General features: G+C 39.1%; 2 protein-coding genes across 2 annotated transcripts; both read left to right on the top strand.

Moving 5' to 3' along the window:
• Nucleotides 1-10,114: 10,114 nt before the first annotated feature.
• On the top strand, nt 10,115-10,816 carry LOC145590736 (uncharacterized). Its single transcript, XM_081647138.1, has one exon. The coding sequence runs from the start codon at nt 10,115-10,117 to the stop codon at nt 10,814-10,816; it is 702 nt and encodes a 233-aa protein (XP_081503264.1).
• A 9,638-nt stretch (nt 10,817-20,454) lies between these two features.
• LOC145591200 (tropinone reductase homolog At5g06060-like) lies at nt 20,455-26,024 on the top strand. The gene is made up of 5 exons (XM_081647603.1): nt 20,455-20,688; nt 20,829-21,036; nt 22,885-23,101; nt 23,197-23,303; nt 25,536-26,024. Exons 1-5 carry the CDS (start codon nt 20,597-20,599, stop codon nt 25,722-25,724), a joined length of 813 nt encoding a protein of 270 aa, XP_081503729.1. The 5' UTR covers nt 20,455-20,596; the 3' UTR covers nt 25,725-26,024.
• Nucleotides 26,025-26,467: the final 443 nt, after the last annotated feature.

Genomic DNA, 26,467 nt, shown 5'->3' with positions numbered 1-26,467 from the left:
TCAACGGTACGCAGACCGTATTTAGATTACAAAAATACATCACGATACGCAGATCGTATTTAAGAATCTATGGGCCACACTAGTCTATATATAGCAACATAATATCATATATTAGAAAAGTGCCATATAATAAATCACTCAACATGCTTGTCTAAACTTTAACATCGAATGATCATAATAAAGACAACGCATTTCCTAAAATATCTTATATTTTAACCATAATTAGATAATATCATATATTATTCATGACGATTCATAAAATATCATATATTTAATTTAGTCATGAGATAGAATCAAATCATATTTTAATCTAGAAAGATAAATCATATTTAATCTTCCATGATTATCCTAACTAACTTAGGAGATTCTATCCTAATTACTAGCCAATCAAATAATTTTAAAATCAATTACATCCTAATCTAATTATGGGATAATCACATTATTTCAATCAATTATTATCCTTTTGGAATATGCTCATAATATCCTAGTCAATCTTATCCTTAATTAACCACTTTAATTTAGGATAATTATCAAAATAACAAACTAAACATGGATAATATCAAATATAACAACTTTTGAATATTTGATTTTATCCTAAAATAAAAGATTTTATCCAAATAAAACCAACTTTATCTTTTAAATTAAAAGATCATATTTTGAAATATTTGAACTTATCCAAAATAAAACTGATTTTATCCCAAAATAATTCGTAATTATCCTGAAATAAATTTTTAAAACAGAATTTTTTTTTTGAAAAACCGCAACCACCAACGCCGGCCGCCGTGGTTGGCTAGCCGAAGCTAGCCACGGTGGCTGGCTGCCGTGACAGCAGCCACTGCCTCAAGGGCAGCAGCGTGGCAGCTGCTACTGCTGGGCTGCAGGCCACCGTGCGTGGCCAGCCGAGGCTAGCCACGGTAGCTGGCTGCCTTGCAGCAGCCACTGCCGCGCAAGGCAGCAGCAGCACCGAGCTGCAGCCGTGGCAGCAGCCGTGCAACGGTTGCACGCTGCTGCCCACAGCCACCCTAGACCGCCGCCCTCCCTTCCCTCCCTCTTGGACGCCACCTGGTCGGCAGCCGCCGTGGCTGCGCCACCCAGCCGCGGTTGCCGGCCAAAATAAATTAATTTTTTTTTTTTTTGTGTTTTTAATTTAATTAAAATAACATTTATCCTAATTAAATTAAATTAGTCCATAAGATTAAAATTAAATCATATTCAATTTTAAAATAGGGTTCATCATAAAATTAATCCCAATTTAATTCTAACTTTTAAAATTAAATCTATGATCATACATAAAACATTTTTATGCATAAATCAATCCAATTAAAATTATGAAACATAAAACAAATCGAATTAAAACAAAATCAAGCACAAAAATCATATTTTAGGGCTTGGAATTTTCGAATTTTAGGGTTAGGGTTTTCGAAATTTTCTAAATACTAGGGCATAATTCGGTCTCTTTATGGTTATATGAGCATAATTAAATCACACTTAATCGATTCCAAAAGTTTAATCACATTAAATATAATAATTGAACCATAATTAAATTAATTTCTCCCTCTTAATTGATTATAAAATTAACGTGGACGTTAAATAATCGTATTATTATGATCTAGCGCGTTAATGCAAGAGGCTAACTGATACCACTGTAGGAGTTTATAGGTACTACGCAGCGGAAAAACATATATGAATCATATTCAATAAAGTACCTAATCCCAAGAATCACATGCATAACACACAAGACACATAATCATACCTTTGAAGCGTGATTTCCATGAATCTATTCGACAGGCAAATCAGGGAGAGAATAGAGCCCCAAGTGTTGCTCCTCTACTTAGTCCACGAGATTCGAACGAGCCGTCCACCAATACTAGATTGGTCGAGTGATTGAGGAAAACCGCGATCACCACCTTTTCGGACAGCCGACCACCGCACGAACCACCACCACCACGAGACACCACTGCGCCTAGGAGGAGGAGAGAGCCGTGAGAGAGGGAGTATGAGAGGGGGTTGGTCTCGTGTTTGCTAATTAGGGTTTGATCTAAATGATCAGTTAATTCCTTACTTGCAAACCTAGGCACCTAGTCTATTTATAATCTCATTATAATTAGACTAGGGCACGAAGCCAAATAGCCTCTCATAGCCCTATATGGCCGGCCACCTAGAGTGATGAGGCCCATGATGGGCCTCGTCCTCTAATGCTCGATCTAGCCCCTTTGTGTGACCTTATAGGATCCGTCCAATTGGGCTTTGGCCTATTTTACTAGTCCAAAGATCGTAAGTACCTCTAGCTATGGCAAAACGACGACCCAAATGTCCGGACTTAATTATCTCCATAATTTGATCCAATTATATATCTAGTAATTGCACACGACGAAGACATAACTCCTTCACTCCTATATCCACTTGGACTTTTGATCTTCAACCATTTTCTTCAAAGCGTTGAGGATTTGTTTATTTGCAGCTTCGACTTGGCCATTACTTTGTGGATGACACACTGCTGAATATGCCAATTTGATGCCGAACTGGTCTGTGTACCGCCTCAGCGGTAAATTATCAAATTGCCTCCTATGATCAAAGACAAAAACCTTTGGAATACCGAAGCGGGTGATAATGTTCTGCCAGATAAATTTCCTGACAGTTTGCTCTGTGATGTTCGAAGCTGCTTCAGCCTCAATCCATTTGCTGAAATAGTCTATGCCAACTATTAACCATCTTTTTTGGTAAGGTGCATCTGGAAAGGGTCCCAAAATATCCAGCCCCCATTGGGCAAATGGAAGCGGATTAAGGATCGACTGAAGGTCTCTAGCTGGCTGATGGATGACTGGTGCGAATTTTTGACATCTCTCGCATTTTCGGACCAGCTCCTTAGCGTCTGAGATCATGGTGGGCCAGTAATATCCGGCCCTCAATGCCTTGTGGGCTAGGGTCCTTCCCCCAATGTGGTTTCCACAGATGCCGAGGTGGATCTCCCGAAGGATGTAATCTGCATCTGTTGGTCCCACGCATTTCAGCAATGGGGCTGAGAAGGACTTTTTCAGAAGCTCTCCCCTGAAGATGATGAACCTTGAGCTAGTTCTCTTCAGTTTGGAGGCCAAAATTCTGTCTTCGGGAATTTCTCCCTGAAGCTTGAAAGCTACGATGGGGTCCATCCAGCTGGGTTCTGGGTCAGCGCAGCACACTTCAGGTGCTTCGTCGACACTTCTTTCTCGGCGCACTTCCATATATACAGATCTGTTCAGCTCAGTGAGAGTTGAACTGGCAAGTTTGGAGAGTGCGTCGGCTTGAGCATTCTGACCCCTTGGGATCAACTGCACTTCAAAGGTTCTCAGCTTTGCAATTACTGATTTGATCTCGGCAAGATAAGCTATCATGGAGGGCTCTTTGTCCTCGTAGCTGCCACCGATCTGATATGCAACTAGCTGAGAGTCTGTTTTCAGACAGACATGCTCGGCTTCCAGAGAGATGCACAATTCTAGGCCCGCAATTGCTGCCTCATATTCAGCTTCGTTGTTCGAAGCCTTGAAAGAAAATTTGAGTGCATACTCAAAGGATTTTCCTTCGGGAGAGGTTATCACTACCCCTGCTCCCGAACCATTTACGGTGGAGGACCCATCCGTAAACACGGTCTAGATTTTCTTTTCATCGTCTAACGTCTCTTGGTACGAGTATTCGGCCAAGAAGTCTGCTAGAGCTTGAGCCTTGATGGCTGCTCTCGGCTGGTAGCTGATGCTGAATTCGGTGAGCTCGAAAGCCCACTTGGCCAGCCTACCAGATTTTTCCACTTTGCCGAGAACTTTTTCCAGCGACTGATCAGTTAAGACCACTATCTGATGGCAATCAAAGTAGGGCCTCAACTTCCGAGCAGCTACCACTACTGCAAAGGCAACTTTCTCGAGTAGAGGATAGCGAGTCTCGGCATCCGTCAGAGTGTGACTGACGAAGTAGATCGGTTGCTGAATTTTATTTTCTTCCCTCAGCAGCACTGCACTGATGGTAGCTGGGCTAACAGCTACGTACAGATACAAAGTTTCTCCCTCCACTGGGCTAGCCAGCGTTGGGAGTTGAGCCAGATGCTCCCGAAGCTGCTTGAAGGCTTCTTTTTGCTCTTCTTCCCAAACGAGCTCTTTTGTTTTTGGGAGTTTCAAGGCTTTAAAGAAAGGTAACCCCTTGTCCGAAGCTCTGGAAATGAACCTCGAGAGGGTTGCCATTCTTCCGGTGAGCCGTTGAACGTCCCTCTTTGTTTTCGGCTTGGGAAGATTGAGAGCTGCTTTGACTTTGGAGGGATTGGCGTCAATCCCCCTCTTGCTGACCATGAACCCAAGGAATTTCCCTGACTTCACGCCGAAGACACACTTCTTCGGATTCAGCTTCATTTGATGTTTTCTTAAGGTGGCGAAGGTTTCAGCCAGGTCCTTAACATGGTCCTCAGATGTTTTGCTTTTGACGATTGAATCGTCAACGTAAACTTCCATGTTTCGGCCTTTTTGATCAGCGAAAACCTGATCCACCAGCCTTTGATAAGTTGCCCCCGCATTTTTCAATCCGAAGGGCATCATTTTGTAATTGTACACCCCGGCGTTCGTGACGAAAGCCGTCTTTGCTCGGTCGTCGGGGTGCATGAAGATCTGATGATACCCCGAGAATGCGTCCATGAAACTAAGCAAGGCATGGCCAATCGTCGAGTCGACTAGCTGATCGATCCTCGGCAAGGGATAGAAGTCCTTCGGACAAGCCTTATTTAGGTCCGTGAAGTCAACGCACATGCTCCAGGTACCATTGGCCTTCTGAACCATCACCACATTTGCCAGCCATTCTGGATATTGACAAGGCTCGATGAAGCCTGCGTCCAGCAATTTTTTGACCTCAGCTGCGATGTCTCGATTCTTATTAGCGGAGTAATTCCGCTTATTTTGCTTAACTGGCCGACACGTTGGGTCGACGTTAAGCTTATGGGAGATGAGGTCTGGACTTCTCCCAGGCAATCAGCTGCCGAGAAAGCAAACACATCTATGTTGTCCCGGAGGAGTTGAATAAGTTCACAACGGGTTCTCGGATCAAGGTCCATCCCGATTGTTACACAATTCTCAGCATCTCCTTCGGTCAACTCGACCGTCTCAGTCTGCTGGTCTAGGTCCATTGTTGATGGACTGGACTCTTCACAATCTGGCCTGCTGTCTATATCAGCAGGCGTCCCAGACTTTTTCTTTTTTGGCTGGCTCTCTGAGTCTTTCGGCTCAGATGAAGAGCTAGCCTTTTCTTTTTCTAACCCTTTTTCTTTGGGTACAGAACCTTGGGCCGAAGCACTTAGACCTTTCGGCTTTTTTGTGCTCGGCTCTTTTTCTTTTTCTTTCTCCTCCTCATCCTCATCGTCGTCGTCTGGGCGACTAGTGGATGGCTTGAGGTAGTTGCACCTTCGGGCCTCCTTTTGGCTGCCCTGGATCCTTTCGGGGAAGCCGGCGTCTGAAACGTAAATCATAAGCTGATGATAAGTTGAGACAACCCCTTGGATCTCGTGAATTATGGGTCTTCCCAAGATCACGTTGTACACTGAAGGAGCATCGATGACTAAAAATTCAGTCATGACGTTCCTAGCTGCTTCGTCGCAGCCGATGGTGACAGGAAGTAGAACCTTCCCATCAGGATAAGTTGAAGCCCCATTGAATCCGGATACTGGGTAGGACACCGGCGTAAGGTGCTTGGGCTTCAGCTTGATTTGATTATAGGCCTTTCGGAACAAAATATTTGCTCCGCTACCACCGTCGATTAGAACTTTGCTGACGTCATGGTTGGCCACCGTGGCGATGATCACCAACGGGTCCTCGTGAGGGTACGTCACCCCCCGGCAGTCAGCGGCTGTGAACGTCATGTTCGGCACCGGTGACTGGGGTGGCTGAATATCAGCATGATTCACCTGATGGGTCAGAGCCCTGAGGTGACGCCTGTGCTCCCTCCGAGAGCATGCTCCTCCCGAGATAACATGGATTGGAGGGAATTTTCCTTCCGCAGTTTTACTGTTCTTTCGGGGGAAGTCAATTTCCTGCCGAGAGTCTTTTTCGGACTTCTCGGCCTCTTTTTTCTCGCGGTGATCCGCGATATATTTTTTCAAGTATCCCTTCCGGACCATATCCTCGATTTGGTCCTTTAGCTGGATACACTCTTCGGTGTTGTGTCCCGGTGATTCATGGAACTCACACCACTGATTTTTATTCTTTCGCTGATACCACTCGGGGAGTGGCCTCGGCTTCCTGTAACTCTGCTCCTCCTTCGTCACGCTTTAGATCTTAGTGCGCGGAAGAGAGAGCGGAGTGTATGATTCATATCTGCCTGCGAAAGGAGCAGATTTTTCTTTCTTCGACTCGTTGGGCGAAGAATATTCTGAGGCTTTCGCCTTTCCCTTTGCCTTCTGGCCTTGGCCTTCAGACGAGGGTGCTTGTTTTTGTTTCCCTCCCCCGGATTAAGGTTGGGTTTTTGTTTTGTTCCACTCTTCAGCTCGGATGAATTTATCCGAAGCATTCAATGCCTCCTCCAAGGTCCTGGGCGAATTCATGACCATGAAGTCGGAGAACGGCCTAGTTCTGAGACCGTGCTGAAGGGCGAAAACTGCCAGCCCTTGATCCAGCTGAGAAATGCTGGATGACTCGTTGCTGAAGCGAGTCAGATAGTCTCGGAGGCTCTCGGCCTCACCTTGCTGCAGACCCATAAGCTCTGCAGTGGTCTTCTCTCGGTGATTTGCCATGGAAAACTTGCTCTTAAACTTGGAGGACAGATCGTCCCACCCAGTGATTGAGCCTTCTTTAACTCCCTTGGAGATCCACGCTTGCGGGACCCCCTTGAGAGTGGTTGGAAAATACTTGCACCAAGTCGCCTCGGACCTGGGGCAGAGATGCATATGAGCCTCGTATGAGGCAATATGGTCCTTCGGATCCGAAGTTCCATCATAAGTAATGTGCGACGAGATTTTCACCGTCAGCACATGAGATTCCAGTATCCACTGCTCGAATGGAGAACTGGAGGGCAGCATTACGGCCTTGCCCTTATTCCCAGCCGAAGGGACCGCGCTCCACCCTCTCAGAGAGGTAGAAGTGGTTTTCGTCCCTGGCTGGGAGGTCTGGGCCTCGGCTACAGGGTAGGAGAGGCGGTTGTGCACGCACCGTTTCCTATCGCCGAGACGGTCGTGAACGCTTCGGCGAGCAGTTTCTGGCCGAGAGGCAGAACTGCTGCTTTTATGGGTTCTGCTCGTAGTGAGCTGAGTGGAAGACTTCCTGAAGAAGTGAGAGTTCCTGTTTCTCTCCCTCTCAGTTCTCCAGGTACCCTCCTCCCATTCGCCAAGCTCCTTGAAAGAGGAGAGTTTCCCCCCTCCTGGCCGAGGTTCCTCCGCTGGTTTCTGGTTTGCGGAGGGGTTCGGTCGCGTGGAGGCGGCATGTTTTGGGCCTTCATGGCTTCCATGAGGACCGCTAAGGCTCTCACTACCTCCTCCGAGTTGGGCCCTGTCAAGGGTGTCCTCGGCTGAGAGCGAGAGTGGGTGTGAATGCTCCGGGATTGGCTCCGGGCATGAGATTGGGTCCTTTGAGTGGACCGGTTGTCCTCATTTGACCGAGGCGGGCTCGGTGGATGATTGGATTGGATGATAGGGGATTCGGTGAATCTCTCCCTAGGCTCCTCATGAGAGTCGGGTCCCGCGGAGGGGCTCCTATCCCGAGGAGGAGATAGACTAGGAGTGGGGCGTTCTAAGGGACCCCCTCCTAGTGATTTTTGGCGTTTTCTCGGAGGAGAAGTACCGTCGTTTTTGTTCTTGCGATTCTTAGCCATTGGAACTAAGGTTGAGGTAGAACGATTGAAATTGGCTTAATGATTTTTTGAAAGTCTTCCCCACAGACGGCGCCAAATTGTTTCGGGTAAAAACAATGGGACCTTGCCGAAGGTCCTATGAAATGGTGAAGACTGGGCTCGGTCCAAGTGATGCTGGGCCGAGGGTTTCCTGCACAGCAAACACACGTAAACTAGCCTCGGGGGTGTTGCCGAGGAAGGCCCCTCCGATGCTAAAGTCAGTACAATGTGTAGAGAGAGAAAGTTATGCAAGAGAGTTAATTGCTTGAGGCTTTGTGTGAATGTCTGTACAAATGTAATATTAATGGCTTTTATACCTTTGCATATGTGGGAGAAGTGGGTCTTGGCCCAATTGACTTGCCTTGTTGACTGATCTTGACTTTAGCACAATAGGAGAGTTGAACCTTGACCTTGGGCTTTTAATTGGATCATTTAATGACTAGGCCCAATTGGACTAAATTGGACCCAAACATATATATATATATATATATATATATATATATATATATATATATATATATATATATATATATATATATATATATATATATATTTTCTCCGTATTTAATTAGTTGTACAACAATTCAAATTAGTGTACTCCATATTAAACAAAATATAAGTTAAATATTTTTTTGCAAGGTATGTAGTTGAGTTGATGGCTACCTTACGGTCCAGAGACCAGAGGTGAGCATCAAGGTTGAGACAACGAGGCTTCTAAATTAAAAACGTAATATACTTGAGATACATGGACCAACTTCAAATTCGTATATACTTGCGCACTAGAAAGAAAGAAGAAATAGCACATTGCATTTTATTTTTAAAATTTTGTAGTGCATAAGAAATTTTTTAAACACAATTTTGCTTAAAAATGGTGGGTGATAGAGAACGAAAGTCACAAGTCACGGATGAAAGTCTCTTTCATGAGACAAAAACTTGCTCAATAACAGGAATTACAATGATACTCCATGCAATAATAAGCTTAATTAATATGTTTCAAACATTATATTCAAATGTAGAGTTTGGACGTATCTTTGGATAAGCAAGACCGTGAAATCGTTAACACGTTCATTAGCCAACTAATCAAAATCCAGATTATTACTATTTAATTAAGCTAAAGATTTCAGCAAGTACTTTATTTGATTGATTGATTTGTAGCTAAGTTATGGTTATACTACAATTATTTTGATAGTTGTTCAATCAGTATTCACTATTCAACCTCTAAAATATGCATGAGCATGACATACAAGTAATACAACACATCGCCACTGTTAAAAAAATCGACTACTCATTTGGTATATATGAGCCTATTAATAATTCATAATCCTTTGAATCAGGGCATGTACTGATTCACTGAACTGAATTGATTGTAGCTGAACTGACCTGAACTGTTTATGAGAAAAGGAAATTAGGAACTGAACTAAACTGAAATTAAGCTGGTGAGAACAGGCCCTCATTATGTATTGTTCATACATACATGCAAACACTTTCTATGAATATCAGTAACATAATTATATTTCTATCTATGACACGAGTACTATAATAAGGTCTCACTTTATATGAAAGTTTTGTAATTACTCAAAAATAGATGGTTTAAATTAATTTTGCAACTAATTTGAAATAGATAGAGAGAGCAATATAGAAAGTTAAAACCTTGATTTTATTTATTTTTAGCTATCAAACATAGATCAAAGCAAGATGCATTGGGAGACATAATGTACACAAAGATGCAAATCAAAAGTGTCAATCAATTTAAGTTTATGTTCAGAACTAAAAATGGATTTCCAATTGTCTTCTTTCAAGCCATCTATTTTAACCATAGAAGGATCAGGGTTCCATCAAAGGCATGACAGTTGCATAAATTCCTTCTTATATGTGGGACCATACAATAAAAATTTTCCAAACTAGCAAGTTGCACACACTTCAAGACCCCCTCAAACAGTACAACTCCTTTAGGAAATAATGACTCGAATATAAGAAGCTAAGCTTCTTAATTAACTTCCCATCTACCAAATTCATAATTAAGCAGCCTCACAAAAGTCAGTCCATTGACATTTTTCCCCTAATTTTCTCTCTCATCTTTTGTTTTTCCCTATTAAATTCTCATGTTACTTTCATGCCTTTAATATCCAATTAAAACACACTAACCAAATCATTTAAGATATGCCAAGTTTCATTTATATCTAGCAACTTAGGTAAGTTTTTGTGGTACAAGCCATCATATTATTATATAAAACAACATATATGTTTGAATATTCTTGGAGATGATCATATTCCAACAACAATTACTATGAAGAGATTCCACCAAAAATCATGTTCATCATGGGAAGATTATCAAGAAGAGGCTGCCTTTGCTAATGACGCGATTCGTGGGGTCCAAGGAGGATCAATAATATGGCCTCAAAGATCATATTCATGTAGTTTTTGCAAGAGAGAGTTTAGGTCAGCTCAAGCTCTTGGAGGACACATGAATGTTCATAGAAGAGATAGGGCTTTACTCAAACAAGTCACCTCCAATAATAATATTGATGATCATGTGATCATCAACAGGCCTTCGAAATCAACGCTTCCTATTAATCCATCCCATCAGGTTTGTAGCCCTAAGACTAGTGTAACACATCTTTCTTTATCTAGTAGGGTTTCTTCAAATTCTGTAATTAGTGGGGTTAAGAAAGTAATTAGTAGCCCTAATGATGTCGTCGTTCAAGCTAAAATGTCCATGGGGTTGGATTTAGCTATAGGGAAATACCGAAAAGAAGAGGATTATTATTATAATTGTCAAGGAGAGTATTTGAAGTATAACAAGAGGTTTAAGAAAAATGGTGATTATAATGTTGTTTTGTTTCCATTCTTTGAAGAGAATAGGTGTTCTAATGTTAAGGATGATATCAATTTACATGTACCGGAAAATTCAAGTCTTAAAGTTGGTAAATCTATGGAGAAGTTGGATCTGGAGCTAAGACTTGGTGAACCACTTCATACAATCAAGTAGCAATTAAGCTAACAATCATATGTTGAATTTGGAATTATCTTGTAATACCCTAGTTATGTATTCGCATTGAATCGGTTATTATATATACGAAGTATTAATTACATATTTTTGTTAATTAGATTAAATATTTTACATGTTTATTGTGTCGGATTGTACGAACAAAATTCAATACAATGAGATGATTAGTCATTATTGCATAGCTTCAAATTGTACTTAATTTGCTGATTTTTTTTTTATTCATTTTTTTAAGTTATAAAGGATGGTTAATTATAGGTTTTAAGTTACAAGTACATTGCATGAATTATATCTATCAGTTAATGATTATCTATCTTATGAATTTAAATTGATACTCCAATCCGTATGATACCATATTATGTACTTCGTATTGATCAATATTACTCCATATGCAAGATAGTGACATGCAATGATAATGTCACTTCAATGTACATGCTTGAAGCTTGAAAGCTCTTTTTCAAACTCCCAAATCAAATCAGTCATAAATCATAATAATGGTGGATGTAAGAAAATTAATAATCTGATTGAGGGGTCAATGCAACAAATTAACATACAAAGTACATTATAATAATGTGCAAAGAATTAATAATAAAACTATAACTTAATATATTAGGAAAAAGTTTTTCTATATAATTTGAAATTCTATGGAAATTGCATATATAGGATGAATGTCAAACAATTTCTGGCCTAGTAGAATGTTGGTCTTCTACAAGATCTAATACGTTCTTCAGTCCTTAATCTTGTAACAGTGCAATACACATAACAAACTTTTTTGAAACATACAAGTGTATAATACACTCGAAAATAGGACTTGGTAAAAGAATAAAGTATCTTCAAGTTAGGATTTTAGATAATAATCACGTACAATACATATATTATAATTAATATACACACTTAGGGCATGTTCTCATTTACTGAACTGAACTGAACTGGACTGAGCTGAACTGAACTGAATTGTTTATGAGAGAAGGAAATTAAGAACTGAACTAAACTGAACTTAAATTAAGCTGAACTGAACAGAATTGTTTATGAGAGAAGGAAATTAGGAATTGAACTGAACTGAACTGAAATTAAGCTGAAAAGAACAAGCCCTTAAATCAGTCTTATAAATATATAATAATGTATAAATATAATTATTGCCTTGACAAAAAACCTTCTACGAAAATTCTAGCAATTCCATGAACCAATCCAAATCCACGAAAACACCAATCAAGTTGTCAATTAAGAAAAAAGGAGGTTTGTCGTGGTCGATAGAATATAACTTGTGCATTTGGTTAATTACAAGGAACCTTATTAGAAAACAATAATGTTTAACTAATATAATTGGCATTATTTACGGGGTCTTTGTCTCTAATTTCTTTGACTTGTCGTGTAAATACATCGTCTCTGTCAATATCTATATATACTTAGCCATTCAAGCTGAGATCAATGGAGTTTCGGTGGAATGAAATTAATTAAATATACTTTTAATTATGAGATGAATGACTTGTATAATATGTGATTAGTTAGCCCTAACCTTGGCATTAGTCTTGTAGACACGTGCGTGGGTATGCTTTGTTATTCCACACGGAATTAAAGTTGATTATACTTGAATTCCATTGGCCAAATAGATTAAATCAATAAGGCTAAACGGATCATTATTAGCTACGTACCTCACACTTAATAATAAACATGGTGGCTTAAAGAATAGAAAAATAAATCATATAACTCTCTTATGTGGCCTCACTAGATACAATACTCGTGTTGGTTTGATAAATGTTAGAGTTATATGGTTTATAAGTTAGTTGTCTAGAATTTTTCTCATCCTTACGTAAAGGTGATAGAATCTGATTTTGTTTGTCTCCAAAGAATTGAGAAGGAAATCTTCTATGGAGTATAAATATACCATTTTTGTGTAATATATATAAAGTGAAAAGAGTATAAGTTAGAGGTTAAATAACAGTAATACTTTGCACCAATGACGTCATTTTTGGATTTTCCTACTCATGCACAGATGTTACTGTTAATTTTTCACAATCTACATTGTAAGATTGTATAATTCCCCTCTTCCTCTGTATTCTCATTATGGTAAAATATATAGGTGATCATGTACAACCTATTCTCAAGTATACCAAGAGTTACAATAAATATGGAATACAAAGGGAATGGCAGAATACAGAAGGAGTAGCAATTATATTCACTAACACACCCCCGGAGTCGTAGCGGGAGGTGGCCGAACGCTTAGACTGTTTCTGAAGTCCAAGAAGAGCTGCCGTGGCAATCCCTTGGTGAAAATGTCAGCGTATTGGTATGATGAAGGAACATGAAGAACTCGGACTTGACCCGTGGCAACTTTCTCACGAACAAAATGGATGTCCATTTCTATATGTTTTGTTCTTTGATGTTGTACGGGGTTACTAGACAAATAGACCGCTGAGACATTGTCACAGTAGACAAGAGTGGCACGCATAATAGGATTGTGCAGCTCCAAAAGTAGGTTGCGAAGCCAACAAGTTTCCGCAACCACATTAGCGACGGCACGGTACTCTGCTTCGGCACTTGACTTGGACAATGTAGGTTGCCGTTTGGCTGACCAAGATATAAGATTATCGCCGAGAAAAACGCAATACCCAGAAGTCGACCGCCGTGTATCCGGACAGCCGCCCCAATCGGCGTCCGTGTAAGAGATAAGGCTGCGAGGTGGAGACCGATATAAGTGAAGGCCATGATCAGCGGTACCCTTGATGTACCGAATTATACGTTTGAGAGCATTGTAGTGTGGCTCACGAGGGTCATGCATAAACAAACAAATTTGTTGAACGGCATATGCAATGTCCGGCCGTGTAAATGTGAGGTATTGCAAAGCTCCTGCGAGGCTACGATATAAGGAAGGATCAGCCATGGGTTTGCCATCAAGAGCACTCAACTTAGACTTGGAGTCCACTGGAGTGGAGACGGGCTTGCAACTTCCCATATTAGCTCTTAAAATAATGTCCTCAGCATATTTTTGTTGAGTTAAAAACATGGCAGTAGGTGTCCTAGTCACGGAAATGCCCAAAAAATAATTTAGCTTCCCAAGGTCCGACATTGCAAATTCGGATTTTAGGAGGCCAATAATCTCGGACTTAAGAGCTTCGGTCGACGCGGTGAGCACAATGTCGTCTACATACAAAAGTAGATAAGCCGTAGTAGTACCCCGGCGAAAGATGAACAAAGAATTGTCACTTTTTCTACACACAAAGCCAATGTGCAAAAGATAAGTAGCAAATCGTTGGTACCATGCTCTCGGAGCCTGTTTTAAACCATATAAAGCCTTGTTTAGCCGACAAACATGAGTAGGAGCTTTAGGATCAACAAACCCCGGAGGTTGATGTATGTAGACAGTTTCCTTGAGAGTACCATGAAGGAACGCATTTTTAACATCAAGTTGGTGAATGGGCCAATCTTTCCCCAAGGCAATGCTCAAAACAGATCGTATAGTGGCCGGTTTTACAACCGGGCTAAATGTCTCATCACAATCAACCCCGACCAGTTGAGACTTGCCATTGACAACAAGGCGAGCCTTGTACCTCTCCAAATCTCCATTATCCCTGTATTTATGTTTAAACAACCACATGCACCGAATGATATTGACCCCACTTGGCCGGGGAACAAGGTCCCAAGTATGTTGTTCATTGAGAGCATTAAATTCCTCAGTCATGGCGGCATTCCAATTCGGGTCAAGCATGGCCAATTTTGGATTTTTAGGAATAGGTGAGATAGCCTGAGTGGACAGATTAAAAGGAACCTTAGGTTTAAAGATGCCATGCATTGCTCTTGTGCGCATAGAGTGAGTAGGAATAGCAGATGGCTGGGGGTGAGCATTGGGTTGATTGGGATTTGGATTTGCAATGGGAGAGTGAGGCCCAAATTGGTGTATGGGAGTAGTTGGGCTGGAGGGAGAGATAGGTGGGCTCCGTGGCTGGGGAGTCCGCAGGGGTGTAGTGGCAGCGTGAGTTGGGCCGCGACCCACCTGCGGACTTTGCTGCCCATCACCATTCAAAGGGGGAGGTGAGAGGAGTGGGCTTTGTGGGTTTGTGGGAGTGTTTTGGGCTTGGGCTTGCTGTTGTGTTTGCAAAAATAGGGGGATGACAGAAACTCTTGAATCCATAAAATCATAGTCAGTAGACTTGGATTGTTGGAGTTTGGAGAAAGGAAAATTATCCTCAACGAAGGTGACATGCCTTGAGGTGATAATTTTATTAGTGGAAAGGTCATAACACAAATAGCCCCTATGGTTAGTAGGGTAGCCCAAAAAGACACAAGGAGTAGAACGTGGTGCAAGTTTGTGACTAGAGGTAGCGGAGAGATTTGGGTAGCAAAGGCAACCAAAGGTGCGGAGATGGTCATAAGACGGTACCCTACGATATAGAACCTCGGTTGGGGTTTGGTTGTGCAAGGTAGTAGTAGGCAAAATATTGAGAATGTAAGCTACTACGTTAACTGCATAAACCCAAAAAGATGGAGGGAGAGAAGCATGGAAAAGAATAGTTCGAGTCATGTTGTTAATGGTGCGAATTATGCGTTCGGCTTTTCCGTTTTGGGAGGAAGTGTTTGGGCAAGAGAATCGGAAAACCAAACCATTTGTTGCACACAAATTTCGAAATGGGGAGTTATCAAATTCACGACCATTATCACTTTGAAAGGTTTTAATGTCCCTCTCAAATTGAGTTTTAACATAGGCTCGAAAGTTCAAGAAAATATCAAAGACTTGTGATTTGAATTTTAACGGAAAAACCCAAAGAAAATGAGAAAAATCATCAAGCAACACCAAGTAATATTTGTGACCCAATTTGCTAAGGATAGGAGATGTCCATAAGTCGGCATGTATAATATCAAAAGGAGAGAAAGTAACACTAGTAGAAGACTTAAAAGGAAGTCGTACATGTTTTCCCAAAGGACATGAATAGCAAAATTGAGAACTAAGTCTCTTATTACAATTGATCAAACTACGGTTTTTAAGAGAATCAAAAACTGGTGCACTTGGGTGTCCGAGTCTATGGTGCCAAGTTGAAGGAGAGATAGCAGCTAGAGAGAGTTGGTGTGAACCATTTGTAGCGGAAGCGGTAGAGAAAGGATATAGGTCCCCCACACTATTGCATCTCGCTAGAATTGTCCCCGTATGAAGGTCCTTCACAAAAAAACCAAAAGGGTCAAACTCAACTGAAACAGAATTATCACATGTAAATTTTCGGACGGAAATGAGATTTTTAATGATGTTAGGAACATATAACACATGTTTCAGTTGGAAGGAGGGGTGAGGTGGGGTAGGTGTGGAGGTAGTGCCATAACCATGAATAGGAATGCGTTTGCCATCGCCAACCAAAATAAACTGAGGATTGCTCAAAGTAAACAATTTAGAAAAATTACCCGAGTCACGAGTGAGATGAGATGTTGCGCCCGTGTCCATGTACCACCCATTGTCAGGAGTTTGAAGGCTCATGGAGCTGTAGGCCTGCCCCAATTCGGTTGGACTCATAAGTGGGCTCAGTTGTGGGCCATAGGCTGAAGGTGGACCGGGAGTGAAATAAGCTTGTGCTGGCCGTGGACCTAGAACACCTGCTTGCTGTCGCTGGTAAGATTGGGCCGGCCCAGTAGGATATGGGCAAGGTGGAGAAGCCCACTGCCCATATGATGGAGGCTGCCAATGGTTTTGGGCTCCCCATTGTGGTGCGGATTGGGCCTGGGCCTGGTAGTTGTTATTTTGTTGCTGTTGTTGTGGGTTGGAATTATTTTGAGATTTTCCTCCCCGACCACGTCCCCTGCCATTCCGCCCATTGTTGCGGCCGCGTCCCCTGCCACCACCACGTCCACCGCCACGTGGCTGGTGGTCAGACGGTTGTTGTGGTGCCGGTGTGGTGGTGCTATTACCATGTGACTGCTGAGCAACCATAGCATGCTGACCATGCTCATCTTGTTTTGATTTCCTAGTTTCTTCTAATAAGAATCGGGACCGAGCCTGATTAAAACTAGGAAGTGGATCAGATTGTTGAATCATTGCGGCAACCGTGTCATACTCGCCCCTAGGGAGTCCGGAGATGAGTTGAAGGACCATCTTTTGTTCGGAGACCGGATTGTCGACATTACTTAATTGATCCGCAAGCAATTTGATTTGCCTGCAATATTCCGTCATATTGGCGAAATTTTCAAGACGAATTCCATTGAACTGCTCCTCAAGGTACACCGCACGTGTGTGCTTGTTGTCATGAAATAGCTCGGCAAGCCGACCCCAAAGCTCAAGAGCTGTAGCCCCGGGTTTCATGATCGTGTTTATTAAGTCCTTTGAAATTGAACCATAAATCCACTGCTTGACAATAGCATCAAGTCGCTTCCATGTAGCATCATCGATGTCGGCTGGTCGGGAGACGTCGCTGTCAATATGATCGAGTACGTTGAATGCACATGCTTGTATTTGAAATAATTCAACCCACGTAGCATACTGCCCTTCGTCCTGATCAAGAGTGATGCTCATCAAGTTTTTGATGTTATTGACGGCGTATGCCGGATGGAAGGTGGAGGGAGGAGGAGGAGGAGGAGGAGGAGTTGGGTGTTCATCATCACCAGCCATTGGAGAAGACGGTGGCAGAAAGAGAGTGGAAGATGGTTAGGCACAGAGACCAAGATCGGCTAGGTTAGAAAGAAAAGAAAAACCTAGGTGGCTCTGATACCATGTAAGATTGTATAATTCCCCTCTTCCTCTGTATTCTCATTATGGTAAAATATATAGGTGATCATGTACAACCTATTCTCAAGTATACCAAGAGTTACAATAAATATGGAATACAAAGGGAATGGCAGAATACAGAAGGAGTAGCAATTATATTCACTAACATACATAATTCAAGTTCGTTACTCCGCATTTAGGTAAAATTATACTCTATGTACTATGGCTATACATGACTACATGTGTAATTGTGTAAACGAAAGCATGATCAAAGTTAAATTTTGTTGATTAGCATATAGCATTGATTCTACAGATTTTATGATACACTCGATTATACCTACATAACACAATCGCAATAACTTAATTGGAATTGACAAATGACAATCATTTCACCAAAAGGTTAGCTTTTGAACTGAAAGTCCATAAGAAGAAAATGTACAACTAGTGAGAAAAGGATGTACTAATATAATTAAACCTAGTACCAATAACAATGCATGCAAGTGATGCAACCACTAACAAGAAGCAAAGGCAGCAGTAGTTGACAAAGATTGTTCATGCTGTAAACAACAAACAAGTATCCCATTATATTCATGTAACATCGCTTTGCCCATAAATTATTTACTTTTTCTACACTTTCTTTTTAAAATTTATATATTCTGATAGATATTATAGGATTATTATAATATGTGTCGCAGAGTGCTATCTACCTTTCTGGCAACCCGGTACAACATCAACGCACCAAACATGTGGAGATGGATATTCATTTTTTTCGAGAAAAGGTTGCCTTGGGACAAGTTCGGGTTCTGCATGTTCCTACTAAATATCAGTTTGCAGACATTTTCACCAAAGGCCTACCACGAGATTTATTTCTGGAATTTAGATCCAGTCTTAGCGTACGCTCTCCTCCCGCTATGACTGCGGGGGTGTGATAGATATTATAGGATTATTATAATATGTGTCGCAGAGTAGGATATATTTGTATATTTTTGTGATATAGTTTGTATTCTTATCGTACTAGGTTTCCTAACAAGATTAGGACTAGTATTGTAACACTATATATATTATTCAATGGTACACACTCCAACCCAAGGAGTTTTCCCGAAATCTAACATATTCCATAATATTTACAATTCCCTCATTTATTTACTGCAATTAAACTGAGAAATAAAGAATTGTCTAAGACATGAAAACTCAGTTTACTAGAAAAAGTAATGCAATTTATCCCTTTACCCATAAACTGGTAAGAGGTGAATTTCTAGTTTCTACTAGTACGTGGGATCTTGATTTTCTAGGAGAAATTGTGACAGATCTGTAAGAGAACAGAGCAAAATACAGTGAGTAGATTTCTATTTAATAGGAAGTTTCTCTACTGCTGATACATAAATTTGATAATTAAAATTTTTCAATACCATCTAAATAAATTACTCCATACAGTATACAAAATTGATGTACTGAAGATATACACTGATGAGCCTAATCTAAAATGATCCTATATTACTAAATCACCGGATACAATCAAAATAGATTCTGTAAATATTGCAAAAATCAAAACATTGCAACTTAAAAAACGCAGGACTCCGTATATGGTTTTGCAGCAAATCAGTTTATTGTAAAATTTACTAGGTGAAAGTGATGTAGAAAGGGAGACAGGAGTTAGCACATGGGTGTATTAACATGCATGCATGTATGAGGTGCACACTACACAGTTTCGGAGGGATTTAAAATTTAATGTAGGTTTCAGAAAGCAAGTGCATGAATTTGAATTATATTTCAAATAATGTGGATGGTTACTATAATTGGACTGCTTTGAGAATCGATCGTCTATGGTTTTGAATTTTTGATGTGATGCAATGTTTTGTCTTTGGACTTTGTTGTTGAGAGTTTATACCTTCTCTTGAAACATTGGGTAATTCACTAATTCTATATAGTGGAATCTTGAAAGAGCAATTTTTGATACATAGGGAGAATAATGACATAATGTACTGTCATGTTATCATTCTTTTTGGTTGTTTTAGTTGTTAGTCTTGTTACTTCTACAATGTTACTCACTAACTCCATAAAAAAGTCGGGTTTAGAAAGTCGACACATGATTGTGTATGGACGGTCGGATGGAATATAAAGGTAGTTGATGTTTAAGAGTTTGATATACTTGAGGTCGACTCTCTAATTTTGATTAGTAAAAATACGGAGTAGTTTAATATGTAAGTAAAAAATCAATAAATTTTTAAACATAAACAAATACAAAGTAAATAATAAAATAATTGTACGGAGTAATAAATTAGTTGCAACATTATTTATATGATTTTATGGTCGTCCTTGTTACATGCATCATTTTGCCCTATTCCTTAAAACTTGTACATTGCTGAACCGCTATTTTATTTTTTGTAATGATCGAAGAATGGAGCATAACACATCAAGATTATGAATTGTATCAAAGTACGGAGTAAAAAATTAGATAAAATTAGGCTCTTCGAGGAAAAAAAAGGTACTCAAATTTGTCATTCTTTACACATTAGAACATACGCTTTTACTATTTTACATACAATCGAGGTTGTATTGGCATCTTTGTGATAAAAGCGTATGCCTTGAACAAAATCACAAAGAGTCAATGATTATTATAAAAGTACATTTGTGATAAATAAAAGCGTAAAAACAACAATTATAAGTAAATTGTAGTATGAAGAGCATAATATAGTACTCCGTAGTATATTACAATTACACAATAAAAGCACATTAGATTATCGTATTACCCGATGATATTGTTGTACGTAGATCTACATTAAAGTATTTAATCGGGTGTAAAATCAAGTGAGCCACTAAAAAATTACTCCGTAAATACCAACAACCTAATACTTCGTACTCCGTTTTAAATTATTTACATCTCAACAAACTCGACAATTGTACGAAGAGCTTGTCGTCAAATAATACCCCATCAAAAAAAAAAAAAAAAAAAAAATCAACCAATTTGACTACAAATCATCGGATTCGCTTATTCTAAACCAAAGTTGGCTCATAAATTAAAGTCCCTTTTCATCGTTTTATCAAATAAAAGATCCAAAATCATAAAAAATTGAAGAACAAAAATGGCAAAACCCCAACATATTGGCACTACTTCTGAACGATGGTCTCTCTCTGGAATGACTGCTCTTGTGACTGGCGGCACTCGTGGAATTGGGTCTCTCTCTTTCTCTCTCCTAAATGTTAAATGTATCAACTTTTCTGCGTTTAATGTTTCTGGGTTTATGATTAATTTTTCTGGGTATTCTATAATTTAAGGTTTCAATGTGAATTTATATCTGGGATTCTGGTTTATAGGAAAGCAGTGGTTGAAGAATTAGGTGGTTTTGGAGCAAAAATTCATCTTTGTTCAAGAAATGAAGAGGAATTAAACAAGTGTTTGGATGAATGGAAGGTGAAAGGTTTTGAAGTGAGTGGTTCTGTTTGTGATGTTTCTTCTCGGGAACAACGACAGAAACTCGTGCAAGATGTTTCTTCGATTTTCAATGGAAAACTCAACATTCTTGTAAGACCTTTATTTTTCGCTTGAAATTATGTTTTTTACCGGATTTTTTGAGAAGTTGCAGATATATATATATATATATATATATATATATATATATATATATATATATATATATATATATATATATATATATATATATATATATATATATATATATATATATATATTTTATTTATATGATTTCTTATGTGGGGTTTGATCAATTGGAACAAATATTACATTTTGTAACAAGAATCGTGTCTTTGACGTGTATTGAATATTTGAATTGAAATGATAAGTTTTGGTGTCATTGAATTTTAGGTTAATTGTCTTTCATGATCATGAAGTTGATTGGAATGGTGTATCTATGTGCGGAAATTCGAAATTGGTATTTAGTAGTGCTCCTTCTGTCCGGAATTAATAGTCGTGTTGACGATGTATATTGACTATATACGGGCAAGGGAGTATGCACATATTTACTCCCGCCTTAGCTTGTTCCTGTATAGTTGTACTCTCATTGTGTTATACTCTGTAGTGTGCATGGAAGTAAGGCACTGTAGCCAGCAAATTGTAAAAAAAAAAAAAAAACATCGTCTTTACTTATCTAAACATTTGAGTTCATTGTCATCTGGCTTATCTTCCATCTTAAAACAGCTAACGGATTGCGAGAACGAAATTGATAATGCAAATTGGATCCAGCTTGGGCTATACCTTTCAAGAATTTACTACGTACTAAAATTCCATACTTCGTGCATAGCTTCTACTTAACCTTCATGTTGGCCATGCTGATTAGAATGCTCATTAAGGAAATTATAAACATAAATTGATAGGCATACAAGTTGTAAGAATGCTTTGGTTTTGTAATCTTGTAAAGCTCAGTTGTCAATTTCTATTACATAGTGTTCCCTCTCTTACATCATAAATGTGATTTGGTCTATGTTTTAGTTAGGAGAGGACGGGTTCTAATTTTGGAGAGGATGGGTTCTTTGAGATACTCCTATTCTTGATAGTGTTTTGACTATAGTCTCCCATCATAGTGAAAGAGCCCTAAAGTCGGATTGAGAAGTAACCTTCAATTTGGTAATGCATCTATCTTGTTTGATTGTCCCTTCATCACCTATTGACTTCTATACTATACACTCTTGAAGGTGTATAGATACTTCAGCTTAATAATCTAGCATTTTGCCTTTTGGTTTCACACGTAGCTAACTGACTTGCCAAGATGATAACAGAAGACTTGCAAAGGTTTACATCCCATTGTGTTCATAGAAATCCCTGGACCTAGATAAGTCCAAGCCCTGTATGAGTTGAACTGGACACCCTTATTGATTCTTGTCCCTTACCCAAGCAACATGGCACTGCCTTACCTTCAAAATACATTCAGCGATTTGTTGGACATTTAAAGAAAATCTTCCAGTTGAAGAGCCTTTTGACTACCAAACCTATTTTTCCTTTAAGCAGTAGATTTATCGATTGATTTTTATGTGTGAAGTATGTCAAGTATCTCTTATGCAGTATGATTTGTTTTTTTCTATTGGTATCTACAACTCTACAAGCGCACTGGGCTGCTGATTGTTCTTATATGCCTTTCCTTATCATGATTTGTGTGTGCATGTTATAAGGTATATGCCAATAGTGCCACCATCTACATTAGTACCAAGTCCTCAAAGAGATAGTCTTAGTCTTTCGGATGGCTTCGATATGTTTGAAGGCTCTACATTCAGGCATTGCAATCAGATCTGTCTCCTGCTTTGTACAATTGGAACTGGGAAGTCCTTACATTATTAAAAAAAAAAAAATGCTTGTGGGTTTTTTAAGGTATTGAGAAACTGTCATGTGCTATCTTGGTAATATTTTCTTTGCTTCCAGGTAAATAATGTCGGTACAAATAAAAGACAAGCAACTACTGAGGTCTCTGCTGAAGATTATGCTACATTAATGACCACCAATTTGGAATCTGCTTATCATCTCTGTCAGCTTGCACACCCTCTTTTAAAAGATTCTGGAGCTGGAAGCATTGTCTTCATATCATCTGTTGCAGGAGTTACATCTATAGGTACTGGTACTGTTTATGCGGCTACTAAAGGTGCGTTACTACTTACTAAAGGCTCTTTTTCTCGCCTTCTGCTCATCTGAAATAATGAAGATTCTTGATAGCTATATCCTGTTTCTCATTTTCAGCTGCAATTAATCAGCTGACCAAAAACCTGGCATGTGAATGGGCAAAAGACAATATCAGGACCAATAGTGTTGCACCTTGGTATACCAGAACCTCACTTGTAGAGCATGTAAGGCCCTTCTATATATTCATATTCTACAAAGCTTCTACTTGCAAGTCTTTGCCAGTTAATCAAAAGTGTTTCTTGTTTCACCTTTCAGTACATATTCCGTGTTAAGGATAGATATGAAACTAATGAGAGTCGTAATATACATTTTAAAAGGGAAGGGTAGCTGAACACTGATGTATCCTCTGTGTTTCTACCACTTTTGGAATAAAGTATAGGCTGTACAGAATATATTGCTAATACTCCTACGAGCACTAACCTAACTATTTGTAGCCTCTGCGCCAAAGACAAGTGTACACAATATTGTTGGATGGAGAGTAATTTTATTTGTTTAAAATTCTTTTTCCACTTAGATGGAAGCACTTTCATTTTCATGATGCTGCTATTTTGAAGAGAGGATGTTGGTGGTGTGTGTTGTGTGGGTGGGGGGGGGGGGGGGGGGAGTGAGTTTGAAACTTTGAAAAGAACAATTAGCTGAGTAGAATGCATACTATATTTGTACGAAGATGAAATCATCTGTCTTTCCCCAAGGTGGCAAATTTTTATCCAGTTGCTTATGTAAAAAAAAAAATTGGATCTTTTTTCTCAACCGACCATTACTGGGCATCATTTACTCTACATTGCCTTCTTTTGAGACTTGTAGATGGTTAGCTATGGTTTGGGAGGAATATAAAATATGCATGGTACTTTGGATTAATTTTTTTGATTTCTGCAGTATGCATTGCTAGAACATATATATATATTTATGATGTACAACTTCTATTGCTTATGTTGTTCATGTCTTGGTGGTTTTATGAGAACCTGCTTTTTCTCATGGCTGAGATTTAACTAGTGTAATAATCCTCGTGTTAGTACCACCAAAGATGAATAAGTATACTAGGGAGCGCAAGTTCCTGACTCACACAAAGATGAATAAGTTCACTATTTAGACCATCAAGCACTCTTCATTTTCTAAAACTTAAGATTTCCAAATGTCTCTCCCTCTTTATCTTATTTCTTTGCAAAGGAGATGCATTAAGGAATATTTGAGAATGCAAAACCCTCACTAAACAGTAGGTTAGTAGGATTATAGGAGTGATGAATTTCCTTAAAGCTGCATAGCTTGAATAGATTTAATGACTGCAAGTATTGCTGAGTTTCTGTCACTGCTCACTTTTTCAGTGAAATTGTGTCTTCCCTTTCATTCCCACTTTCAACTCCACCACTACTCTTACTCTTACTCCGTACAATACATGTATGGAAATATATATTAAAAGAAGGTTTCTTTACTAAATCATTCCCAGCTCCACATGCCAAATAGGTGGTCATTGTCGAGGTAGATTCGGTGAGATTCATAACCCCTTGAAACCCCAATCCACCCTTTAAGAAGATTATAGGACTTTTACAGATCTAAGGACTATAGTGATCCTTATCTGTTTTTTTTTCCTTGTTGGAAAAGTAGCATCATTATTGAATGCAAGTTAGTGGGGCTTGGCCCATGATGCTGATGGTTAGTATTTTTTCAAGTATTTAGAATAACTATGTAGTCCTCCATAATGAACCAACCACCTGATACTGCTAGAGTTAACAAAATGGTAGCCAATCCTTCCTCAATTAAAGGAATCACATGCTCTATTGTGTTCACCAATTGAGGGAGGGTTTGGGTTACGGCATCAAGTCCCCAACCTGGGGTATGTAACCTTCCAATGTTATTGTCTGATTTGTCTCGGTGTCTGTTGACCCACTGTGACCCTTTCTTGCTCTTCCACTTTATCTTGCCATCTTAGACATTTCTCTCCTACTCTTTTGGGACCAATGTTATGACTAGTAACACTGTAACAGGCTTGAGACTTATCCAAATCATCACCCTACTCAAACTTCTTATCATGCTGACTCATGTTCAACATGTGCATTAGTTCTAGATCATTTCTTTTGATTGATATATGAATGCTTTTTACTTTTTCCCCCAGCCTGTAAATTATGTTTTAGTATGAAAATTTGAAAACGCATCCTATCCCAATATCTTCATTGTACAATTGTTTAAGATTTATGATAAAAATAAAAGATAACTGTCAAAATTTGTGAAGTAAAATACAGGACTTTGAGAAAGGCCGGGTATCTTTTATTTCTCCTCTAGTCCTCTTTATGTACATTGAATTTGGTTCTATTTTCATATACAAAGTATACAACTAATCTAGGCGCCTCCAATGCTGAGGTAACCTTGCTTATATTATCTTCGTTTGGTTTTAAATTCAGTTGCTTGCTGACAAGAGCTTCTTGGAGAAAACCATATCGCGAACACCTCTTGGCCGCATAGGAGAAGCAGAGGAGGTATCATCAATAGTGGCATTTCTCTGCCTTCCTGCTGCTTCTTACATCACAGGCCAAATTATTTGTGTAGATGGTGGAATGACTGTTAATAGTTTTAACCCCGGGCTTTACTAGTTACTAGTTCATCTTTATCAGTCTTAACGCCTTCTAGTGAACTAGGTACTTCTTGGCTATCGGTCACGAAGAGTCATAGGCATCTATTTAACCGTGTAAGGTGCTCATTGGTGATTCGCTCGTGACTACATAGATCAAAATCAAACCATAAGCTAGGGAGTACACCCGTATTTTCAATAATATGTTTTTGGAATAAATTTTCGGAGACGTATGGACTGAAAAGTAATGTTTGCATTATGTCATTCATATGATGCCATATCTCATTTGGTTGATTCTAATGTCTGGTTTTTATATACAGAACGTTTCGTTCCTTTTTACTCTTTTCTTTTTCAAATTAGATTATTGATGATTTGGTCCCATCGGCCTTATGTTAGACAAATCCAATTCTCACAAAATAAAATAAAAAGAAAAAGAAAAAATCCACATGTTCATCAATTATATCATTAATTAATGTACGTCATCATCTTAGACCTCATAGACCTGTCTAGTGTTAAAATTTTAATTCATTGCCACATCAGATTTTATATTAAGTTTAATTATTTTTTTTATTTTTAATTATGTTAAGACTGTTTAAGACTCAATTAGATTTATCTCTTCATTCCTTAGACTTATTTTAGATTTCTTTAAAATATTTATTAATTTTTTTTATTTTTTTTTTTTTTTTTTTTTTGTATTTTAACATATATATTTCAATATTGTATGTTGTTTATATTTTTTGTAGGCTTTTAAAGAAGACAAATAAA

The sequence above is a fragment of the Chenopodium album genome, chromosome 18 (genome assembly GCF_948465745.1).
Source record: "Chenopodium album chromosome 18, dcCheAlbu1.1, whole genome shotgun sequence".
Classification (NCBI taxonomy): Eukaryota; Viridiplantae; Streptophyta; class Magnoliopsida; order Caryophyllales; family Amaranthaceae; genus Chenopodium; species Chenopodium album.
The sequence above is the reverse complement of the archived record's forward strand: the minus strand, read 5'-3'. Positions and strand labels throughout refer to the sequence as shown.